This window comes from Alosa pseudoharengus, unplaced genomic scaffold (assembly GCF_046254945.1).
Source record: "Alosa pseudoharengus isolate Yale_2024_CS ecotype anadromous, Long Island Sound unplaced genomic scaffold, YU_APseudo_1.1 YU_APseudo_1.1_scf_18, whole genome shotgun sequence".
In the NCBI taxonomy this organism is placed as follows: Eukaryota; Metazoa; Chordata; class Actinopteri; order Clupeiformes; family Clupeidae; genus Alosa; species Alosa pseudoharengus.
In genome coordinates this window covers 16,412,086-16,433,988 of record NW_027468650.1, presented here as the reverse complement: position 1 = coordinate 16,433,988, position 21,903 = coordinate 16,412,086, and the positions used below count along the sequence as shown (strand labels likewise).

The window sequence follows — 21,903 nt, the reverse complement described above, 5'->3', positions numbered from 1 at the left end:
ATCATTATTGTGTTAACAGTAGAAATATAATAATATCATAAGAATAATCTGTGGTTTATCAGTTCAGCTGGTTGCCTTTTCACTATTCATTAAGTACTGTAATTATTCTTTTCACATCTTTTTGTCCAGCCCACTGCAGTCATATTTGTACTGCACTTCACTCATGGATGAGAGTCATTCACAAAGACACAAAAAACACACACACACACACACAAACAAATGATGAATTTGACTGATGGCATTATTCTTGTTTTGTTTAGATTTCCATACACGTTGCAATAATGTCGTTATTGTGAATTGTTTTGGCAAAGATAATCCTGGTTGTGACAGCAGTCAGTAAGACAGTTCGCTAGAGAGATCCAAGAGAACGTGATAGAGGGATGCAGTGATAGAGTGATTAGATAAAGACAGAGAGAGAGAGAAAGAGAGAGGGTGATGGATAAATGAAGAATGTGATATAAATAGAGGGGATGCAATGATAGAGTGATGAAATGGAGAGAGAGAGAGAGAGTGAGAGGGTGATGGATAAATGAAGAACGTGATAGATAAATAGAGGGGATGCAGTGATAGAGTGATGAAATGGAGAGAGAGAGTGAGAGGGTGATGGATAAATGAAGAACGTGATATAAATAGAGGGGATGCAGTGATAGAGTGATGAAATGGAGAGAGAGAGTGAGAGGGTGATGGATAAATGAAGAACGTGATAGATAAATAGAGGGATGCAGTGATAGAGTGATGAAATGGAGAGAGAGAGAGTGAGAGGGTGATGGATAAATGAAGAACGTGATAGATAAATAGAGGGATGCAGTGATAGAGTGATGAAATGGAGAGAGGGATGACATAGATAAATGAAGAGGCACATTAAAACCCAGTGCAGTGGTGTGATAGTGAGTGTGTGACATTTTGACATTCTTAAGATTTCAGTCACACACTCTCACAAGGCAATCCTCATTAGCATATAGAGAGGCCAGAGAAATGTCCTCCAGCCAGCCAGACAGCAGGGGGCGCCAGAGAGCAGCTGACCCGAATCTTGTCCGTCTTGGGCCCGACCTGTCTAAGTCACCTGATCCAGCCGTTTGGTGCTGGAGATATCGATAACCAAAGGGACATTCAGCAGCATCAGCACTACAAAATCATCTGACACAAGATTCCACACAACTTCTTGTTCAGACCATGGTCATATCTAAGCTGGACTATTGTAATTCACTATTAGCTGGCTTACCCGCTTGTTGGAGCACACCTGGTCTTCAATCAGCCAAAGAGGACACATGTAACTCCTCTCCTAGTTACTCTCCATTGGCTCCCTATAGTAGCCAGAATTAAATTTAAATCTCTCACTTTGGCCTATAGGACACTGACTGGATCTGCTCCTAGTTATTTTAATTCAATAATCAAGCCTTACATCCCCAACCGCCCACTGAAGACTGATGAGTCTTCGGATGAGCGTCTGTTATGTCGACCAGTCATAAAAACTAGGCCTAATTCAAGACTCTATTCCTCAGTGGCAGGGGCGGAGCTACGTGGTGGCCAGAGGGGGCCACGGCCACCACTGGTCAAAGCTTGGCCACCCTGCTGGCCCCCCCAGCTCCTCTCAGTGAAAAGTATATAAAAAAGAAAATTGCTGCCGTTTTCGACGGCACTTTGCCAACACTTTGCAAAACAGGGACTGAACCAATCACTGCACTCTATCTACGACCATTTGCCCAGTCAGGAAGTGTAGCCTATGGAGTGCAGCAGCAGCAGCGGGACAATTCAAGTCATCTGTTATAAAAACTTGACAGTAGCCTAGACCACTACTTAACCTCAGTAACAACAGGTGAGTTAATTATGAGTTGGAACATTAATGCTAATAAGATGTTAGAATGTGCCACGAATCATAGCCAAGTGAGCCGCGATGGGCTGTCCTTGTTAGGTAGGCTCTGACATTGAAGTGTGGGGCTGATAAAAAATAAACGGATGCCCGCGGTAACGCTGTTACAAAAATATTTAGATAAAATTCCAAGTACAAATTCGGGTGAAATGTAAGCATATTAGGCACATATCTCCGGATGGCTCCAATAAAAGTAGGCTAATAGTGTCTAGCCTAGGCTACTTTATAAAAACAGAATTTGCTGACGGCTGGTGGTTCTTGCCATAGGCTAGCTCAGGGGTCCCCAACCTTTTATGTACCATGGACCGGTTTGATTCCTATTTTTTTTTTCACAGACCGGTGGGGGGGTGGCGGGGGGTTCCATGTTCCATATGTGTTGTGCATGCATTACTTGAAAAGAACTAGCTCCAGTTATGTATGAACAGTGAAAGTAACGATCTCTTGTGAAAAACGTGAACTTGAAGAAGTGAAAATTGAACAATATGAACTATGAATATTGAACAACTTGAAGCTACATGTAAACATGCTTAACAAAATATGGGAACAAAACATGGGAACTAAACTGCATTACGAATATAATCAGTGGGAGCCCTGCTTGTTTCCCTGCAACAAGAAGCTTCCATCTGGGGGTGATGGAAGACAGTGACACCCTCAGTGTGTTTGAAATGTCCAGTCGATTGCGCAATTTGGTCTTAGTTGCAGTCATTGCCGAAAACCCGGCGCTTTTACGGCTATCTCGGGATATTCTGCTTTGGGTTTGATCCAAAAACCCGCCAGAGAGGTTTCCTTATACACACTCTTAAGACCACCGTCATTTGCAATTTCGATCAACTGCTCTTCCTCCTGCGCTGACAAGTTAGGACTATTCGGGATATTGACAAATGGGTTGCAGACCCACTCATTGGTTTGCCGTGGATCTTTGGAGGATGGGAAGTAACGCTCAAACTCATTTGAAAGCGCAACGAGGTGATCGCGCACCAGCTGCGAGAGAAAGGGCCCTGCCTCAGTCTCTCCCAAAACTCCCACTACTGTTTGGAACATATATACCCCGGTCCACTCGTCGTCCCCACAAATCAAACTTGGCTTTAAAACTTGCAGCGACTTTATCTGCCAGTTTAAAGACAGTCGTCATTCTCCCCTTGAGTGACAGGTTGAGGTCATTAAGCAACCCGAATATGTCACACAGGTAAGCGAGTTTTGACACCCAGTCCTCATCACTAAAATGTGCAGCTAACGGTGACTTTTTTTCTGTAAGAAATCTCTGCAGCGGCTCTCGCAACTCAAACACTGGCCAGTGACCTGCTAAAGATGCTTGTTTTTTGTTGCTCATTTTAGCAGTTTAGCTAACTTCGTGTGACACTATCATTCGCCAAGAACTGATCAAGTGAAGTGAGCTGACCTGAGGCTGCGCAGCGCTGAAGGCAATACTGTATGTAAAAGTGTTGAAGGCGGGACAGACAGACTTAAGAAAATAGACCTTGCAAAATGCAAACATGCGTGCAATCAAACAACTGCATATAGGCCTGTGCCATGTAAAAACGTGACATTATTGCGAATTAAATTTAGTTTAGTTTGTTTGCATTTTTTTTTTAAACTCATGTCGTAGGCTACGGCCCGGTTAGGAATGTCCTGCGGCCCGGTACCGAGCCGCGGCCCGGTGGTTGGGGACCGCTGGAGGCAGGCTGCTTTGCCTTAGTTCTTTGTTACATTGCTCCGGAATTGTTCATCACAGCGAGATGAAACCTTAATTGCGTGACAGAGCAGAAGTGGGGCTTTCCAACGAGACTAAACACTTGTCTGTGCGATCAAGTATGAAAATAAAAAATAATCATGAAATTAAATCAAATTGATTCATATTTACAGTTCACCTGCGTACCCATTACTCTCGTTTGAATTACTAGCGAACCCGTGATCGCATAGATATGGCAAGCATATCAGAAGAAAGAGGAGACACAGGGCTATCTATTGGTACCAAGTATATCAATGCTTCTGGGCTATAAAAACAGACAACGTGACTGCAAAATAACATCATGTACAAAAAACAACGCTGCCCACCCATTACTCTCGTTTGAATTAAGCCCTACGACCCCGTGATCGGATAGATATGCCACGCATGTCAGTTAAAAGAGGAGACACAGAGCCAAGTACATCCTTCTGGGTTATAAACAGGGATGGATTACTGCACGGGCCTACCGGGCCCAGGCCCAGGGGCCCAAGGGGTCAGGGGGCCCTGAAGCCCAAGCCTTTGCATGGAATCATTGCCTCAATATCAACAAATTAGGATGTAGGCTATGAATCTGATTGAATTTAGTATTGGCCATCCCCAAAATGCACCAGAATACAGGAAATCACTAGCCTAGAAATCTAGACGCACCCTAGCGGCGGCAAATTCATTTGCTCAGCCTGTACGTCTTGTACCAAACCATAGGGATTTCTATTGGCTGTGGACGTCATCCAATCACAGCGCTCTATTTTGTTAGAGAGTCTTAAGGCGGGCTTAACAGGATAACGACAGTCCTGCGACGGTGAACAACAAGGAAGGTGGCTATGGCAAACGAAGAGCGGTTGTTTGAATCGGTGTTGGCGTCAACTTTGGAGGAGTTGGACTTGTGCTTTTCTTTGAAAGTTGAGCAACACAATGCACTTAAGTCATTCCTTTCGAAGAAGAATGTATTTGCCGTTTTGCCGACCGGATAGGGATATGGTCGTAGCGCTATTACATGCCTAGGCAGTTTGAAAGACATGAATGGTTCGATTCCAGACTATACATTTCAATGATATAGGATGGCCCGCCAGGCTAGGAAATCACATCAAACAAATGAAAAAATGTCTGGGGGAGGACCCCCAAACCCCCCCTCACACATTTACGACAATTAGTGGGGGGCCCTTAATACATCTGGGCCCAGGGGCCCAAAAGTTCATAATCCACCCATGGTTATAAAACAGACGAAATGACATCAAAGTAATAACTTCAAATAGTTCGACTTACCCCACGTTTTTGTGTGTTGTGGTGGCAAAGCATGATCATAATCCAATGCTATTATGTGTTTCTCTATGGCAAAGCATGTTCATAATACGGTTTTGAGATCCTAGCAAATTCCTGCATGGCATTCAATTTGAGACTCACATTGCATCCCAATTTCTTCGACAAAGAAACACTTTTTTGTCTTCACTTTGTTCATGACAATGTAGTAAAAAGTTGTTTCAGAATCATCATGAGTGTACAGCGCAGAAAGGTTATTTTTCATTACTAAATAAATAAAATGCCATTTATTTCTGTAAGGCTCACACCACATGTCTGTAAATTGCTCAGCCACCAACGCCCCCTCCACCATGGTTCTTATATTGCCAGATTCCGGACAGTCTGCCCTACACATAGATGAAAGTCATGTCCAGCTGACAGTAGGCTACATTTAAAAATAAGAATGGTATAATATGCTTTTTGTCTTTGTGTTATTTAAAAATCAAATCAAATCAAATCAATGCAAGTATTAATATGAATTGGTGACAGATCTGGGTAGCCTAGACTGGGTAGCCGACACTGTAATCTTCAGAACTTTTTGAGTAGTTTTCAAATAATAGTTTTGATTCCCAAGTGCCACCCCAATAAAAAGTCTGGACCCAGCTGGCCCCCCCCATAAAATAATCCTGGCTACGCCACTGCTCAGTGGTTCCATGTTGGTGGAATGAGTTGCAGTGCTCTCCGTTCCTGTGGTAGTTTTGGGTCGTTTAAGAGGGGTCTAAAGACATTCCTGTTCAACATGTCCTTAGTTGTTTAAGCGCTTATGTGTTATGGTTTGTATAATATTGTTTTATTTTCATTAGGCTGTTGATTAATTTGACATTATTGTTTATTATTGATATTCTCCTTAATGTAGTCTTACCATGTCATTGTTTTTATATTATTGATTGAATGGACATTATTGTTTTATTATTGCTTTTCCCCTCATTTTCATTGCTTATTTTATTAGGCTATTGATTGAATTGATATTGTTGTTTATTATTACTATTCTCCTTATTATATTTGACCAACATTCTAATCTGTTCCCTGTTCAATTTTAAATATTATGTTGTTTTGTATTTGTGTGTCGCTTTGGACAAAGGCGTCTGCCAAATCCATAACCATAACCATACAAACAACCAATGCATAAACACTAAAATATTTAGTGTTAAAATGATAACAAACTCATCACAGGCCATGCAGGCGGATCAGAGAAGTACTTGATCGGACCCCATCACGTTTATTTATATTGCATGAGTGTGGAGAGCGGGTTTCAAGCGAAGGGATGCTAATTCTGAGCCTTCACAATGAAAATACTGCCAGGTCAGCTCTTCCGTCGCTCCCAGCAATTCAATTAGGAAACTGGGCCTGGAAGAATGCCCTTCAAGGGAAAAAAGACCCTGTGAGGAAAATCTCACAAAATAAGGGATAGTCTTTGCAAATCTGGACTAAATCTCCCTTATAGTCCAAGAATGAAAAATAAAAAAAGATCAAATAAGTGTTTGATTACTTTCTGGTCATTTTTGACTGCATTTTCTGGGAGACATGAATTGATTTTGTTCACATGGCTGAGAGAGGCTTTCTGCATGCTTCAGAGCTAGAGTATATTTCACAAGTGTTCTTTCTCATCAAGTCCACGTCTCACACACTAACTGAGCCTGGCCAGGAGCAGAGTCAGACTCTGGCATTTCTCACAGAGGGAGTCCGTCTCAGCATAGGGGACCATTTCTATTCATTCCTTCACCCGCTGCTTTTATCTAAACAGAGCATGCCAGGTATACAGCACTACTTCATCAGTGTAATCAGCTCAATCAGTGTTCCAGCACGGTGGGAATCAAACCAGTGAACTGCTGTTATTCGAGTTTATAGCCTGCCAGCAATAGGATCACTTCATGGAGGGCCATTCAAATAGTGTGACCTGTGTGTGAGAGGTCTGTTTACAGGAGTGCTTGGGGTCAGATATGGGGTTGTTCTGTCTGTTATTTTGTCCTAGTCATTACTCTGGTGCACTAGTTGGCATGGGAAAAGCTCAATATGAATCTGCCGAAACTGTGAAAACACAATACACACACACACACGCACGCACACACACACACACACGCACGGACGCACACACGCACACACACATACACACATAGACATGCCTAAATATTTCATACATGCATTCAAAAACTCACAATAAATTACTGTAATCACAAACAAAGTGGTTCAAAATGCCCTTCCTTTACCCACATGATGTTTCTATATAATAAAGCACAACTCTGTATAATAATATAGTCTAATCAACTACCCATTCATTGAGTGTGTCCTCACACATGGGGGATTAAAGAAAATCATAGCGAGGAAGAGCACCACAGTGGTGCCCTTCAGTGAAACACCATTATAATCAGGAAATAGCAGATGCTGCATTCACACTGTAAAGTCTCACCAAAGGCAAATCAATCTACTCCCTCTAGCCTATACCGTTCATTTCTTCTCTGAACTGCAGACAGAAGGAAATTAAATAAGAAGTTGCACTGAGACTGAACACTGTGCCTACATTTTACCGCCTTGCAAAAAAAAAAAAAACAGAATGTCAAACACAGCCATGATCACACATGTGACACACACACACACATATCAGAGTCTCCAGATCAGTTCAGATAAAGGAAAGATTGAAATCCATATTAAGCAGCAGTGTATTTATCAGAACTGGCAGGATGCGTTAGCGAGAAACCTCGCAAATGCCCAAATTGGATGATCTCAGGTTTTGCAAATGCTCAAATTGGATGATGTCATACCTGTAAATAGTGCCTTGATCGTGAGCAAACACTGCCACCTAGTGGCTGGCAGTCGAATGAGACCCCCCATAGACCCACTATGCATTTGCATTGGATTCCAACACTGGATTCCGTAACAGATTGATATCTTGATATAGATCATTCCCTTCAGAACTGCCAATGTTTGCACACGGAGTTTTTTTTTTCACATAGGCCAACTGATTACACAATAAAAGCCTCTTCTTTCATATTGACAGTACAACATCGAGGTGATCGATATATGAATAAAATTAACCTCAAACAATACTGTCAAGTGCAATTACCGACCTCGAACAGCGTTCCAGTGATGGCAAAAAAAAAATTAAGAACAGAGGTTCAAACATCTTTGCCATCGCATTGCAATACATTTCCGGTTTAGATGGCACCTTTTTTCCGCTAAATTGTCCTTGTAGCTATGGAAACCTGTGAGCGGGCAGCATCCAGCGGCTCTCCTGTCTGCTGGACCACTTCATAACCAGCAGCTCCAAGATGGCGTTAACACGGCACAGTGTGTTTCTTCTCCTCTGCTTCGCTTTCAGTAAGTCCCGCTGTCTCATATCCATTTGCTTTCTAATGTATGTGTCAGGTGAATGCAGATGAACGTGGATATCATGCTGAATGTAAGATATCGTCCGTTTCTCTTGTCCAATATTTGCTGCCTTGTGGTGGTTACATTAGCGAGCTAGCTTGGTTTTAGCTACATTCAGCTGCCCCGTGGTGGTGTTGGTGTTGGCAGTGAATACGATTTTAGAGGCAATTAGTTTGATTGGCACTTGGCACTAAAATAGATTTGAAATAGGCTACTAGCTAATTGACAATATAGAGGAGATCATGTTTTGTGGCATGAAGTCGCGATAAAAAGTGATATAATTAATAGCTACTTAAAGCCCACGGGTTCAATATTGTAAACTAACCTGTTATGTGACATTTATTTTTCTTAGATATTTTGTTTGCGCATTATTCCTATGGAAATGCGACTCGCGTTACAATCACAGGTCGAGTGACAGACTGATGCTGCGGCTTTAGAGTGTTTGTTAGCCTATCCGATGTTTTCAAAGTTCTAAAGGGGAAGCGTTATCCCTTTGGTGTCAGGAGGGGAGATTATAAAGTTTTCAGGCTATTGTGCAGATTATGTGCAGACTACAGCTATGCTTTTTGGGTCACAATATGACTTGTGTGTCCCCTGTGCCACGGATACATGGCTTCATGCCTGCTACAGCAGATTGGTTTACACTGACAGCACAATCTCTGTATGTGCTGGCTCACTTTGCAACATTGACGGCTGGACACATGAAGTTCCTCGGGGTCTCAGCAACCAACACACACACACACACACACACACTGTCCTGAATAAGGATGACAGGATGTTATGCAGACAGATCCTACCCCTAACTCAAGGTCACTTTAAGTGATCCAGTCAAAAGGACAGACAAGACAAGATGGGCCTAGGCTATAGCATATATGCATTGCATTGCATTGTAGTGGCTATCTATCATTGAACTTGAGTGAGAGTTAGGCTAAACAGAACCGTGGCTTATGTGTTTATGTGTGTGTGTGTGTGGCGTTCTCTGTGTGTGAGAGAGCGTGGATGACATGCCCTTCTCTTTAAGGCAGCGGTGGAATGCTTGGGAAAGGCTTTTTTTAGACACAGTAAATCAGCAGAGCTCAGGGGATGGCCAACCCCTTACACTGTTTCCATTCTCTCTTTGGCCTGTTTGGGTCACTAATTATGCAGAGAGATGACAAGCAGGCCCCTACATAAACTTATTTCACAATTTAAGCTTCACACCTTATGAATTAGATCACTGAGTGCCGTGGGCTTGGTAAGTCAGCCATTTATGGCAAAGGTTTTTGCTCAATAGGGGCATTATGAAACCTTGCCTTTGTGTGTGTGTGAAGTGTGTGTGTGTGTGTGTGTGTGTGTGTGTGTGTGCGTGTGTGTGCGCGTGTATAGTGTGTGTGTGTGTGCACAACTCTTCGCGGTGGTTGTGAACAGTGTGACAGTGTCCTCCTTTAGGAGCGGCTTGTTTTCTGCTGTGCTGTGAATACTGAAGCAAGCGCGCTCACCCGCTCGACTCAGGCCAAGTCCAGCTGCTGCCAAGGCGAGCTGAGAGGCTGAGAAGTCTGTCAGGGCTCTTCAGACGCATGGCGAACAGAGCAGAAATGAGACAGAACCAGCCAACAGAGCACAGAAGGACTCTCTCTCTCTCTTTCTCTTTTTTTTCTTTGTTTTTTTCCCTGTCTCTCTTGAGGGTCCAGTCTTTCTAATTAGAGGCAGCGTCAGGCCTGGTTCTGAGGGTGCCGTGGGGTGTCACTCAGACTGTCTCAGTCGTTGCGCTCGCTGTCTCGAGTCGCTCACAGTGAGCGAGAGCTGTCTCGCTCCATTGTGCGCGGTTGGGGGTTAGTCAGTGGGTGGGGTCCTGCTTGTGGTTGTGTTGGACTCTGCTGGAGTTGTGGGTGTTGCCGCCAGGGATGTGTGTTGAAATCAGCTATAGTTGGATGGAATGAGAGTTTTGAGCACAGTGGAATGTGTCTCTTCTGGCTAAAAACAATCAGGCTTTGTCATTTAATTAGGTTCCCAGACTGACAAAGCCTCATTAGAAGAGACAGAGTGGCTCTCGTATGAGGTCACCCCCCCCCGGCATTTATATGACATATAGGTCCTTAGTGGTCTTCATTATTTAAGCATGACAGACCTGGACAGTCCTCTTCTCATCATGGCCTTAATTAAGACCCAGGCTGATATTTACATTATTAATATGCTAAACTTTCTCTTGCACACTGACAATAGACAGAAAATGTATTCAGAAAGCAGAGCGGATGCTGGATGTTTGTTTTGTCTGACCTGAGCCGGTCAGACGGCAGGCCAGCACTCCTGGAGGCGACGTGACATGATGTGACGTGGCCGGCCGGCAGCGGGGGCCGGTCATCACGTTTCCTCTGCTCTCAGCTCCATTTTCTTTTTTTTTCCTTTTTTTTAAGTATATTTTTTTGGCCTTTTATGCCTTCAATCAGATAGGATAGTGGAGAATGACAGGAAGTGAGCGGGAGAGAGAGTCGTGGGTGGGATCCGGAAAGGACCCCCGGGCGGGAATCGAACCCAGGTCGCCGGTGTACGCTGCAGGTGCCCCAGCCAGTTGCGCCACGGCCGGGGCCTCAGGTCCATTTTCATACGAACTTAATGCACCATGCTGGAACAGGGCCCAGCTCACATGTTCTTCCGAGAAGCAAGTGTGTGGGGGTGTGTGTGTCTCTCCCTGTGTCTCTCTCTCTCTCTCTCTCTCTCTCTCTCTCTCTCTCCCTCTCCCTCTCTCCCTCTCCCTCTCTCTCTCTCTCTGTGCGTGCCTGCTCCCTCAGCATGGTCCTTGGGTTATTGGCAGGAGAGGGGATACGTGGAGATGGATTGGCCAGCGTGGGGGTGGGGGGTGGGTTGCACTGTGTTCTGTGGACGTAAGCTGAGACCCCTATGCGTCAGTCTGGCTGGCCGGCTACAGCTGTGACAACACCACGCCACGCCATGCTACGCTCCGATGAACTTGTGTGTTCAAGGTCCCCAGCACTCTCTGCCCTGCCTGTCCTGCTTGTGTGTGTGTGTGTGTGTGTGTGTGTTTACATGCGTAAATAATGCACATTATTAGCAGTGGAGGGACACACAGGGAAAGGAAAGACAGTGGCCAGTACTGCCCAGTGATCTGAGCGGTAGCCTGGTAATGACACGGATCCTAATCTAATTAAAGGACCAGTTGTTTTGTGTGTGTGTGTGTGTGTGTGTGTGTGTCTGTGTGTGTGTATGTGTCTGTGTGTCTCTGTGTCAGCAGCAGTGATTGTTGTGAAATGAGAAGATGATGAACAAGTTTACTTTACCGTGCTTAGAATCACTGAGGGAGAATCTGACGGTCACAGGACATGATTGAAATGAGTGTTTGGTCTTCCATTATACTGTGGACAGAGTGATGAAGTCTGTCATCAACATCACTTGTGTTCTGCTTTATGGTGTATTAAAAACAATGAAACCAAACCACACATTAGCGATGGTGCAGTAGCATCATTAATTGTGAAGGCTCCACCCCTCTGGTCCAGAGTCCCTCTGTCATTCCAGCATAATATACTGTAGCACACATAGACTCTCTGATATAAGAGAGAGAGAGAGAGAGAGAGAGAGAGAGAGAGAGAGAGAGAGAGAGAGAGAGAGAGAGAGAGAGAGAGAGAGAGAGAGAGAGAGAGAGAGAGAGAGAGAGAGAGAGAGAGAGAGAGAGAGAGAGAGAGAGAGAGAGAGAGAGAGAGAGAGAGAGAGAGAGAGAGAGAGAGAGAGAGAGAGAGAGAGAGAGAGAGAGACTACATGCATATCACAAACAGGCCTGTCATCACAAACACTGTGCTGATGCACACTGATGCTGCTGCGTGTCGCCATGGGCAGACCCAGAGGGGATGTGAGGACCACATTAATGTCCAACCATAGCCCATCTCACAGTAATACTCCAACCCGGCCATAATGTCCAACCCGGCCCATCTCACAGTAATACTCCAACCCGGGCATTAATGTCCAACCATACCCCATCTCAGTGAATCATCCTGTTATGTTGGTCAGCACATATGGACATGATTTGATCCTCCTGGTGTGTGTGTGTGTGTGTGTGTGTGTTTTGTGTGTGTTTCTGTTTCGGGTGTTTATTCATCTCCCCTATGTGTGTTGATGTGGCAGGTTACACGGCTCTGGCAGTCATCCTCAGGACCACAGAGAAGACCGTCTGGACCAACGAGTTCGACTGTAAGTACTGCAGGAGCTGGTCATTGGTTTGTAACTGTGTGTGTGTGGGTCACTCTGGGATGTCTAGTTGACATTATGGAAACAGCCTATTACTTACATCAGGGGTCGGCAATTACGTTTGGACCCGGGCCAATTTTTTTTCAGACAATGGCATCGCGGGCCATAGCTTTTGTAATGGGGGGGGGGGGGGGGGGGTTATAGGCCTACTATTTAAATTATTAATTATTATATTATATTAAAATAAACATCATCTAACTTTTAAAATGCATTTAATTTAATTCCATTAAAAACGTTTATTTGCTTATGTGCGCTGTTTTTATGCCGCCTGCTGCATCTCCTGTCGTCTCTCATGAAACAGGCGACTTGACTAGCAACTTGCCGTAACTAATGTGTAGGCTACAAATATTATTCTTTTGGATGACGTGTAAATGATTAGCTGAACATTGCTATATGCTAGTTATCGATGCAAAATGTCGTTGTCAAAAGCCTTGAAAAGAAAAATTGATTCAGAATGCAGGACCTACAAAGAAGAATGGAAGCAGAGGTATGTGTTGAGCCTGCCTGCATTTCTTAATGCCAAGCCTATTAATTTAACGTAACATAGGCTATTTTTGACCTTGCCCACTGGAAGAGGGAGACAGGACACTGTTGTTGTTTTTTTGCACAAGATTACGCGCACTCGCGTGCCAATACCGTTCCGACCTGTGCGTCATGGATAACTGCAAGGATGTTCCACCTGTTTTGTCACTTTAGTAGGACTATCATCTATACCTCAATAAATGTTTTGAAATTGATGGGATTGCTGTAGGCCTTTTTTTCTTTTTAAAAACATGGGGTTAAAAAAAAAATTCATTCAACAGCAAATTAACGTCATCTCGCGGGCCAGATAGAATAGATGGCGGGCCAAAATTGGCCCGCGGGCCACTATTTGCCGACCCCTGACTTACATGAATGTAATGTAATGTAATTAAATGGACAACGTTGCTTTTTAGGCTACTCAAGTTTATTGACAGATAGCATTGCAAAAAGCTAGTAAAAGTAGGCTCCCATATGTAGCCAACCATACAGTGAAAAGATATTGCCTACTACTTACTGTACGTATATAATTAAATAAGCTGCAGTTAGCATAGCCTACGTAGCTCTACTCCAGTGGAAAATACTCATGTTAGTTTGGTTTATGGCAGCAATCGAATCAGTGTTTTTGTTGGTAAGGTTACCATCAAATTGACTTTAGGGGTGCAGCCTATTTATTACTTTAGGAATTACTTTTGCAATTTAGGCTTCTGAAGTTTATTGACAAACTAGAAGATCATGGTCTCACAAAAGAGTGGATCCACCGCGCTTCTGCAGCATTACATCTGGTGCATCAGACGAAGAGCGGACCGTGTATATATACTAGAAGTAAAAATTCGGAGCAGCACAGATGTAGTAATAGCTATAAACTTTAATTAAGGTGCACAAAAGGGGCTAACGTTTAGATGCTTCATGCATCTTCCTCAGAGTCCTGATCATGGAGATCCTGAAGATCATGGTATCAGGAAGCACTTTGAAATCAAAGAATCAGCATTCCTGTTTTCATCAGTGTTCTCCTCTGTCCAGAAGCCATGTATTGCACAACCATAGTGGCCTCTGCAACCTCCTCGTGCAGTTTTTATGTTGCAAGAAAAAGCAAATTTAAACAGAAGCTGAATGATTTGAAATGGCGCTTCTGCTGCCTTGGCTAAGTTGGCTATTGTGCGTGACCAATCAACACGTACATCAGTCATGGCTCCTATATACAGGGGAAAGACCCTACCCTGATGTAGGAGCTGTAATAGTTCCCAGTTTCCATCAATCATTCCCAGTTCCAGGCAGTCTGGACATGTAAAAAGTTATAGAAACTACAAAAAGTGCTTACAGTGTAAATACCCATGCTCGGTTTGACTAAGTAATGGTGCGTTCCATTTGTTGTTTTCCCAAACTACTAACCGGAAGTTGAAAAAGGAACGCCCCCTGAAGCTGTATCTCGACTTGTTCAGCTCATTCGAACCCAGAGTACCCAGAGTTTGACATTTGAAAAAACATTAAATGAGAGCCGCAGATAAAGTCTACTCTATTTATTAGCAGTTCTGTCTGATTTGTGTCTCATTAAAACAGTCGTAGAAACAATAGTGTCTAACCTCTATTTGTCGCTATGTTGCTTTGACATTTGTTTGTGTAAAATACTGTGTAATGCTTCGTTTTAAACTGGTAACAATTAGGGTTGCAAAGGGGCGGAAAATTTTCGGTAAATTTCCGGAAACTTTCCGGAAACTTACCATGGGAAGTTAAGCTGGGGAATTTTGGAAATATTCCAAATTGGAAATTTTCATGGAATTAAAGGAAATTATGGGAATTAATGGGAATTTACGGAAATTAACATGGAATTTTGGGTAATTCATACAAACTGTTTCATATACAAACATTAACATTTTGTTTCGTAATAAGCAATATGATTTGTATGTTCGGATTTTTGCTTAGCTTAGCATACAAAGCTAGTTAGCATGCTAGCGGGAATCCATTCTCTGCCTATGGTTTACTAGTGTGCTAAACTAGCAACACTGAACTGCCCAAGATACACTACACTAGCCTCGTGAGACCATCCTGATCTCGCGAGCTTCAGGGTTTCACTCGCAGATCAGTCTGGATACTTTCCGTTAAAGAAAATTTGGAGCAGTTCACCAAACGAACGTCCAATCAGCGTTGGCTTTGAGGCGGGTTGAGGTGTGACGCAACGAACAACATGACGCATTCCACAGAGATGAGCATAGCTATCGCGCAAGTTTTATTCAAATTAGAAAGTATTCCTGGGTAAACTGTGAAGCTATGAGTCTCAGCCATGCAGCTGAGAGGAATGAACGACACAGACATCCTCCACGGCTGATTCCAGTTCATAATGGAGGAATATACTATCTTCAGAAGTGTAGGGCCTACCGTGAAAACTTGATGGGAATTGTCGTTGATTAGGTTCATAAATGGTAAGTTAAAACATCTTAACGTTTGTCACGTTACCTAACTTAATTGTATGTTAAACGGCATTAGAAGAATACTTTGTTCATCTAATTGGTTGATTTGGCCCGTCGATAACCAACAAAGGTGGTGATAGACAGATGGTTTATCCAATCAGCTAACCAGTATGTCCGCCCCTTCCCAAAAGTTCTTCAATGAAAAGTTCCCAGATGGATGTGCGGAGCAAATCCATCTAGCGGAGTCAGGTTAACACTACACCACTCAACAACAAAATCTGATTGGTTGGAACATTTTTTCCCCATGCATATGAACGCACCATAGATTTCCTTTATGTCTAGCAGCCTATGCCGATTGCTGTGTGCATGTGATTGACATATGTGCAGGGTAGAAATTTGACTGAAATTGCATTAAATCAGGTTGTTTTAACTAATATTATGCTGCAAGATGGGGTTTTGTCCACTACATTTAAGTTCCCTGTTATAGACTAACCTGCCATATTAAAAATTCCCAGTTTATTCCCATTAATTCCCGTTTATTCCTGTTAATTCCCATATATTCCCGTTAATTCCCATGGAAAGTTTCCAACTTTTAAAATTCCCGGAATTTTGCAACCCTAGTAACAATTGCTAACAGACAATTGCTAACAAATGGTAGCATTGTTCTCATGACTTGTTGACTAACTGAAATGCAACCAGCTCGTGTTTTTACTTGAATGTGACATCATTCGGAAGCACGAGCCATTTTAGGAGACAACTGAAACGCGGCATAAGAACTAGTTCTGGGGATGTCTGTGGGTGTGAACCAGAGGAGGCTCCTTCATTGAGGAAAGGGAGGAACACCCTCCCTAAAATTTTAGAGAAAAATAAAAAATATATAAAGTGAATTACTATTCTGATAAATTACTGTTAATATATTACTATTTGAACACTTTAAATGAACAAAATCGTTCCCCTAGGTCAAAATACCAACAGCACCCCCTATCGCAATTGAAAATTACTGTATGGAGGAGCTTCCTCCTCAAGCCCCTTATTGAAGTCCATTATAAACCTTTACTGTCTATGTTATAAATATGGAGTCAAAATAGGGTCTTTAATATTGAGAGCTTGTGAAAAGATGTTCACATGTGTAATAAAGTTTTGCAGCTGTGCAAAAGGAGTTCTGCATGTGAAAAGAAATTTCGTACCTGTAGAAATATTTTGTACATGTGTGAAAAAATTATGTACCTGTAGAAATATTACGTACTTGTGTGAAAGAAATGTGTATCTGTAGAAATGTTTTGTACATATGTGGGGGGAAAATGCGGATCTGTAAAAATATTTTGTACACGTGTGGAAAAAATATGTACCTGCACAAATACTTTGTACGTGTGTGAATCTCCTACGCGATGCTTTCCTGCGCAACACTGAAAGTACGAGTGTGAAACTGAGATACAAGCTTACGGACTTTTGACTCTAATTTTACTGCCTTTCTGAAGAGCCAATCAACACATTGCTTACTGCCAACCAATCAGCGTTTCCCACCGACCACCTAGATTTTGGTGCTAAACCGATTGGCTTCATATCGAAGAGTATACTCAGAGCCCGTCTATAATGTCTTATTCGAAATTCTCTGGTATACTCTTTGATTGGGGTTGCAAAATTATAACTTAATTAAGAGTGACGTGGTAGCTCAATTTATACTGTGATCGCAAAAAGGGTTGAAGCGGAGCCGTAATGTTAACGTTAGCTATCCCATCCGCTTTTTAGACTGTAACGTTATAGGTTAGCTTCTAGCTAGCAGTAATGTTGACGAAATAGTTGAATTATTCATTCCATTTCCGAAAGGGTGATTCAGTGGTGTCATTCATGATTAAAAACAGTAATACTGTACACACATTTATGTTTATCTGCTATTATTATTTGATATGAGAACACGTTTATTTTATCACCCTTTGCAAGCCTATAATAATAGCCTAGTGGACGGAAAAAAGACTAATCAAATGAATGGGTTGTAATGGGACATCCACAGCTAGGAGATTATAGTGAGTGAGATTATAGTAATGCCCTTCCAGGACTGTTGGTTTGTTGTTTGGAATACAACATCCCATTTTCTTACATAGTTTTGTTTTCTTTGTGTTTGGGGAGTATGTTAACCACACGGTTATCTCGACAGTTTATGAAGCACAGCAGCGGTTGCTATAGCAACCATAGACTGAACAGGACGGTAGACTACCAAGCAAGCAAGCGCTTAGGCAAAGTCTATGGCAAGATCTGAATGTAAATGGATAAACCCGTTCAAGCGTTTTCTTTATTTCCTATTTCTTTCAATTCTTTAACTTAAGACATGTAAGAATTAAGCCTACTTATTCGCTGGGCAACGTAAAAAACTGACGAGTTACATTAGCCCTAGCACTATGAGCTACGATTAGGGTTGCCAACTATGAGAAAATAAAATAAGGAACATCCCGGGCGGGGAGTGGGTGGTCGTCAGTCTGGGGGTCCCCCCCCCAGAAAAATTTGGATTGTGGATGTGATTTCCCTCATTCTGGTGCATTTTGGACCAAGCAGCACTTGCCAACCAAGCAGAAGAGTCCATAGAAAAATGCACAGAAAAAACGTTAATAATAATCTTCCAAAATTGCGATATTGAACCAGTATGAAAAATCTGAACCAGTATGAAAAATCTGCTTTAGCATCTAATCTTGCGATATTAACCAGTATGAAAAATCTGCTTTAGCTTCTAATCAAAATTCAGCGGCATTTATTTATTTCTTCCATTTATTTTTATTTTGCTCCCTGGCAGCGGCCAGTAGTTGCTTGTCAGGAATTACGGCACTGTGAAACTGAGCACAGGCCATGCCGAAATTGAGGTTACCGGAGTTTTGGACGTGGCCATTGTTAACTTTTTCTCGTAAATGTCGCGCCTGTTTTTGACAGCGTTGCCACGATACATGATAAACAATTCATGAAACAACCTATTACAATGCGGAACAGCGGCATTCTAGAACCTTTGCGTGCGACGTGCGAGTGATCTTGACACAGACCAACAGGGACCCGCTGGCCACTGCTGCTTTGAGAAACAGTAAAGTGTCGTTTATGGTAGAGGTTTTTAGTTTTTTTTGTGTGTGTTTTTCATGGTAGTGTGTGTGCGCAGTGAGCAGTTTCTCATAAATACGGAATAAAGTGCGTTCCGTAAGGGTTCAATACGGAACACCTCTTTCAAGCTTCGGATACGGGACGAATCCGTATTATACGGAACGGTTGGCAACCCTAGCTACGATAAACGTCAGCTAGGATAGCTATGGCAGCTATCATACAGTTATTATTTCAGGTTCTGGTATGATATTCTTAACGTTTTGACTATGTTACAACTGATAAAAGCATGACGAATAAAGTAACCAAATCGCTTTGCAATATTTTAGTCCAGAAATACTTATGGGTGTTAATTTACAGTAATGTTACCATATCTGCCCTTGCTGTTACCACCAGTTTTAATAACTAGATCTGTGGGTTAGCGGCAAAATCTGGGTGGTCGGTGGGGAACGCTGATTGGTTGGCAGTAAGCAATGTGTTGATTGGCTCTTCAGAAAGGCAGTAAAATTAGGGTCAAAAGTCCGTAAGCTTGTATATCAGTTTCACACTCGTACTTTCAGTGTTGCGCAGGAAAGCATCACGTAGGAGATTCACACACGTACAAAGTATTTGTGCAGGTACATATTTTTTCTACACGTGTACAAAATATTTTTACAGATCCGCATTTTCCCCCCACATATGTACAAAACATTTCTACAGATACACATTTCTTTCACACAAGTATGTAATATTTCTACAGGTACATAATTTTTTTCACACATGTACAAAATATTTCTACAGGTACGAAATTTCTTTTCACATGCAGAACTCCTTTTGCACAGCTGCAAAACTTTATTACACATGTGAACATCTTTTCACAAGCTCTCAATATTAAAGACCCTATTTTGACTCCATATTTAAACGCCTCGGACCACAGCGGCTCGTGAATCACGTCGTTTTCAATGGCCAAGGGAGGTAGCTCCTCCGTACAGTAATTTTCAATTGCGATAGGGGGTGCTGTTTTTAGCGGCAACGGTGAACTAATGAGCAGCTAGCTGCTCTGCAGAGTTGGAGGAGGAAAGAAGAACGTTATTTGCAGTCATACAACTATGAATCTTGTGTTGAACGGAAAGCTTGTTTTTTTGCTCCTGAAATAAACTATAATCATCCAAGTTATGCCTCAACTAAACAATTGTTAAATGATGTTCTTGTTGTTAATATGCTCTTGTTTTCACCGTTCTAACTGTATCTTTGGATGGTTACATTGTTAATGAATGTTTCAGACCATGATGCATTCCTTTAATGACGTCTTCAATAACATTTGCCTTTCGAGTATAAATTCTCACTTAGCTATTACAACCTGTCTTTAAATAATAGCAATTTGGCTTTAAAAACATTAGCATGTTACAAATAACCACTTTTAAGGTCTATTTTTAATGGTCAATAGTTACATGGTTTTATAAAACAAGTGTCTATTTTTAGTATTATAGACTTTTTTGCAAATGTATTACATTGAGCAAAACCTCCCAGACTTTAAATAATTTTGCACATCAGGAAAACAGTGTTTCATAACTAGACCTACATATCTTCCCAGACCTAAATTTACATTTATTTACATTTACATTTATTAATTTAGCACTATTATCCAAAGTGACTTGTATATTTAAATTATATTACAAAGTCTATTGTCCCTGGAGGGGTTTGGGGTTAAGTGCCTTGCTCAAATGCACAAGGGTGGAAGCCAAGAATTGAACCCACAACTTTTCTGGCTACTGCATGCTATCCTAGCTCCTTAGGTCAGACCCCCCCCCAAGAATGTCAGAACAGCATTTATTGCACAACACTGCCAGTTAAAATGCTACATAGTACATTCTGCTGCTATAAATGTGTCTGGGTAGATGGCCTATATACTCGTTCACATATGCCACCAACACCATCACAAACTTACATTTGCCACTAACACCAATCAAGTGGACATTTCTTCCTCCGTTATTTTTTTAACCACCGGCCGCCACTGGTGTGAACTGAGATCAGATTAAAGCACCCCAGAGCTAAGAGATCACGAGACGTCCCTGTGTCTGTGTCTGTGGGTGTGGGTGTGAGGACGAGATTAGAGGCCCAGAAAGGAGGTGCGGCGGGTGGTGGTGCAGTGTGTGTGTGTGTAGGCCTTGTAGACCCCCTGCTCTGATCTGTCCAGAGTCAGACCGCGTCCATCTGGCGTCGCCCAACTTCTCTGTCCCCACTCATCAGCAGTTTATGCGCACATTCCAGTACAGTACAGTATTACCACTGCAGACATAAGAGCCTCACTTCATCACTGGCCATTAATGAGTGCATACATGTTTGTGTGTGTGTTTGTAGGTGTTTGTGTGTGCGTAGGTGTCTGTGTGTGTGTATGTAGAGGTGTATGTGTGTATGGTTTCAGTGCTGTAGTGTGCTCTGTGCTGCAGAGCTTCTTTCTATGGTTAAAAGTGCAGCTCTGAGTCTGCACAAACACTGTCACATGAGATCGGCCATTAGGCCAGTACAGGGGTTGTGTTTGGACGGGCCGTCACTAAAGGTCACTGTAGAAGCTCCCCTGTACAGTGGCCCTGCTCACAGCCTACCTCTGCTGTCCACTCTATTCTCTTCTCTCCAATCCACTCTTCTCTTCTCTTTCTCCTCTCTCCTCTTACCCTCTCTCTTCTCTCTCCCTCCCTTTACTTTCTCTGTTCACTCTCCCTCCCTCTCCTCTCCCTCTCTCTCTATCCATAGCCGCTGAGCTGTCGTGCCTAATCGAGTCGATCTCCACCAACAACCCCAGAATAGAGTGGAAGAAAATCAAAAACGGGGTGCCCAGCTATGTGTACTTTCAGAACAAAATCTCAGGTAAGCAGTAACCACTCAGCTCAACATCACACAGCTCTCTGTTCCTTTGACGATTAAAACCAAACAGTGTTTCCCACAGAATTAAATTCTATTTGTGTTGGTAGGTTTGCAGAATTAACTTGAATGCAACAGTTTTTAACAAATTAGCGCAGCGTGGTTCTGATGCTAACCAGATTTAAACACAATTTAGTACAACCTGGAAAATCATTGTGTGGTGGTCAATGTTGATATTGTGGTGGGCCGCCACAAATAAGTCAATGTATGGGAAACACTGCCAAATTGGAAAGTTAAAGTCAACTTTGACAAGACAAATAGAGGATTGAAATTGCAAGTGTCTGCTTTGGAGATATGGCCAGTGTATTTGTGTTTGTTTGAAAAGGTTAGATTGTTTAATTATTGTAATTGAGCTGCAGTAGAGGTTTGAATGAGTCGTGCGCTCAGCGTGATTTTGATGGTGATTGGCTGTCTGTGTGTCAGGTGACCTGGAGCATCGGGCGTGGCTACGGGAGCCGGCTAACCTGGTGATCCTGAACGCGAGCAGATCTGACACGGCTCAGTAC

The 21,903-nt window shown here is 42.6% G+C and overlaps 1 protein-coding gene across 1 annotated transcript in view; it reads left to right on the top strand.

Moving 5' to 3' along the window:
• The first annotated feature begins 8,132 nt into the window (after positions 1 to 8,132).
• The window catches only part of jam3a (junctional adhesion molecule 3a), a 20,238-nt gene continuing 6,467 nt past the window's right edge, over positions 8,133 to 21,903 (top strand). Inside the window, exons 1-4 of the mRNA XM_076290356.1 lie at positions 8,133 to 8,207; positions 12,372 to 12,437; positions 21,230 to 21,343; positions 21,821 to 21,903. The exon at positions 21,821 to 21,903 is cut by the window's right edge and continues 70 nt beyond it. Coding sequence (XP_076146471.1) covers positions 8,159 to 8,207; positions 12,372 to 12,437; positions 21,230 to 21,343; positions 21,821 to 21,903 — 312 coding nt within the window. The 5' untranslated portion in view covers positions 8,133 to 8,158. The remainder of the gene's footprint in view (positions 8,208 to 12,371; positions 12,438 to 21,229; positions 21,344 to 21,820) is intronic.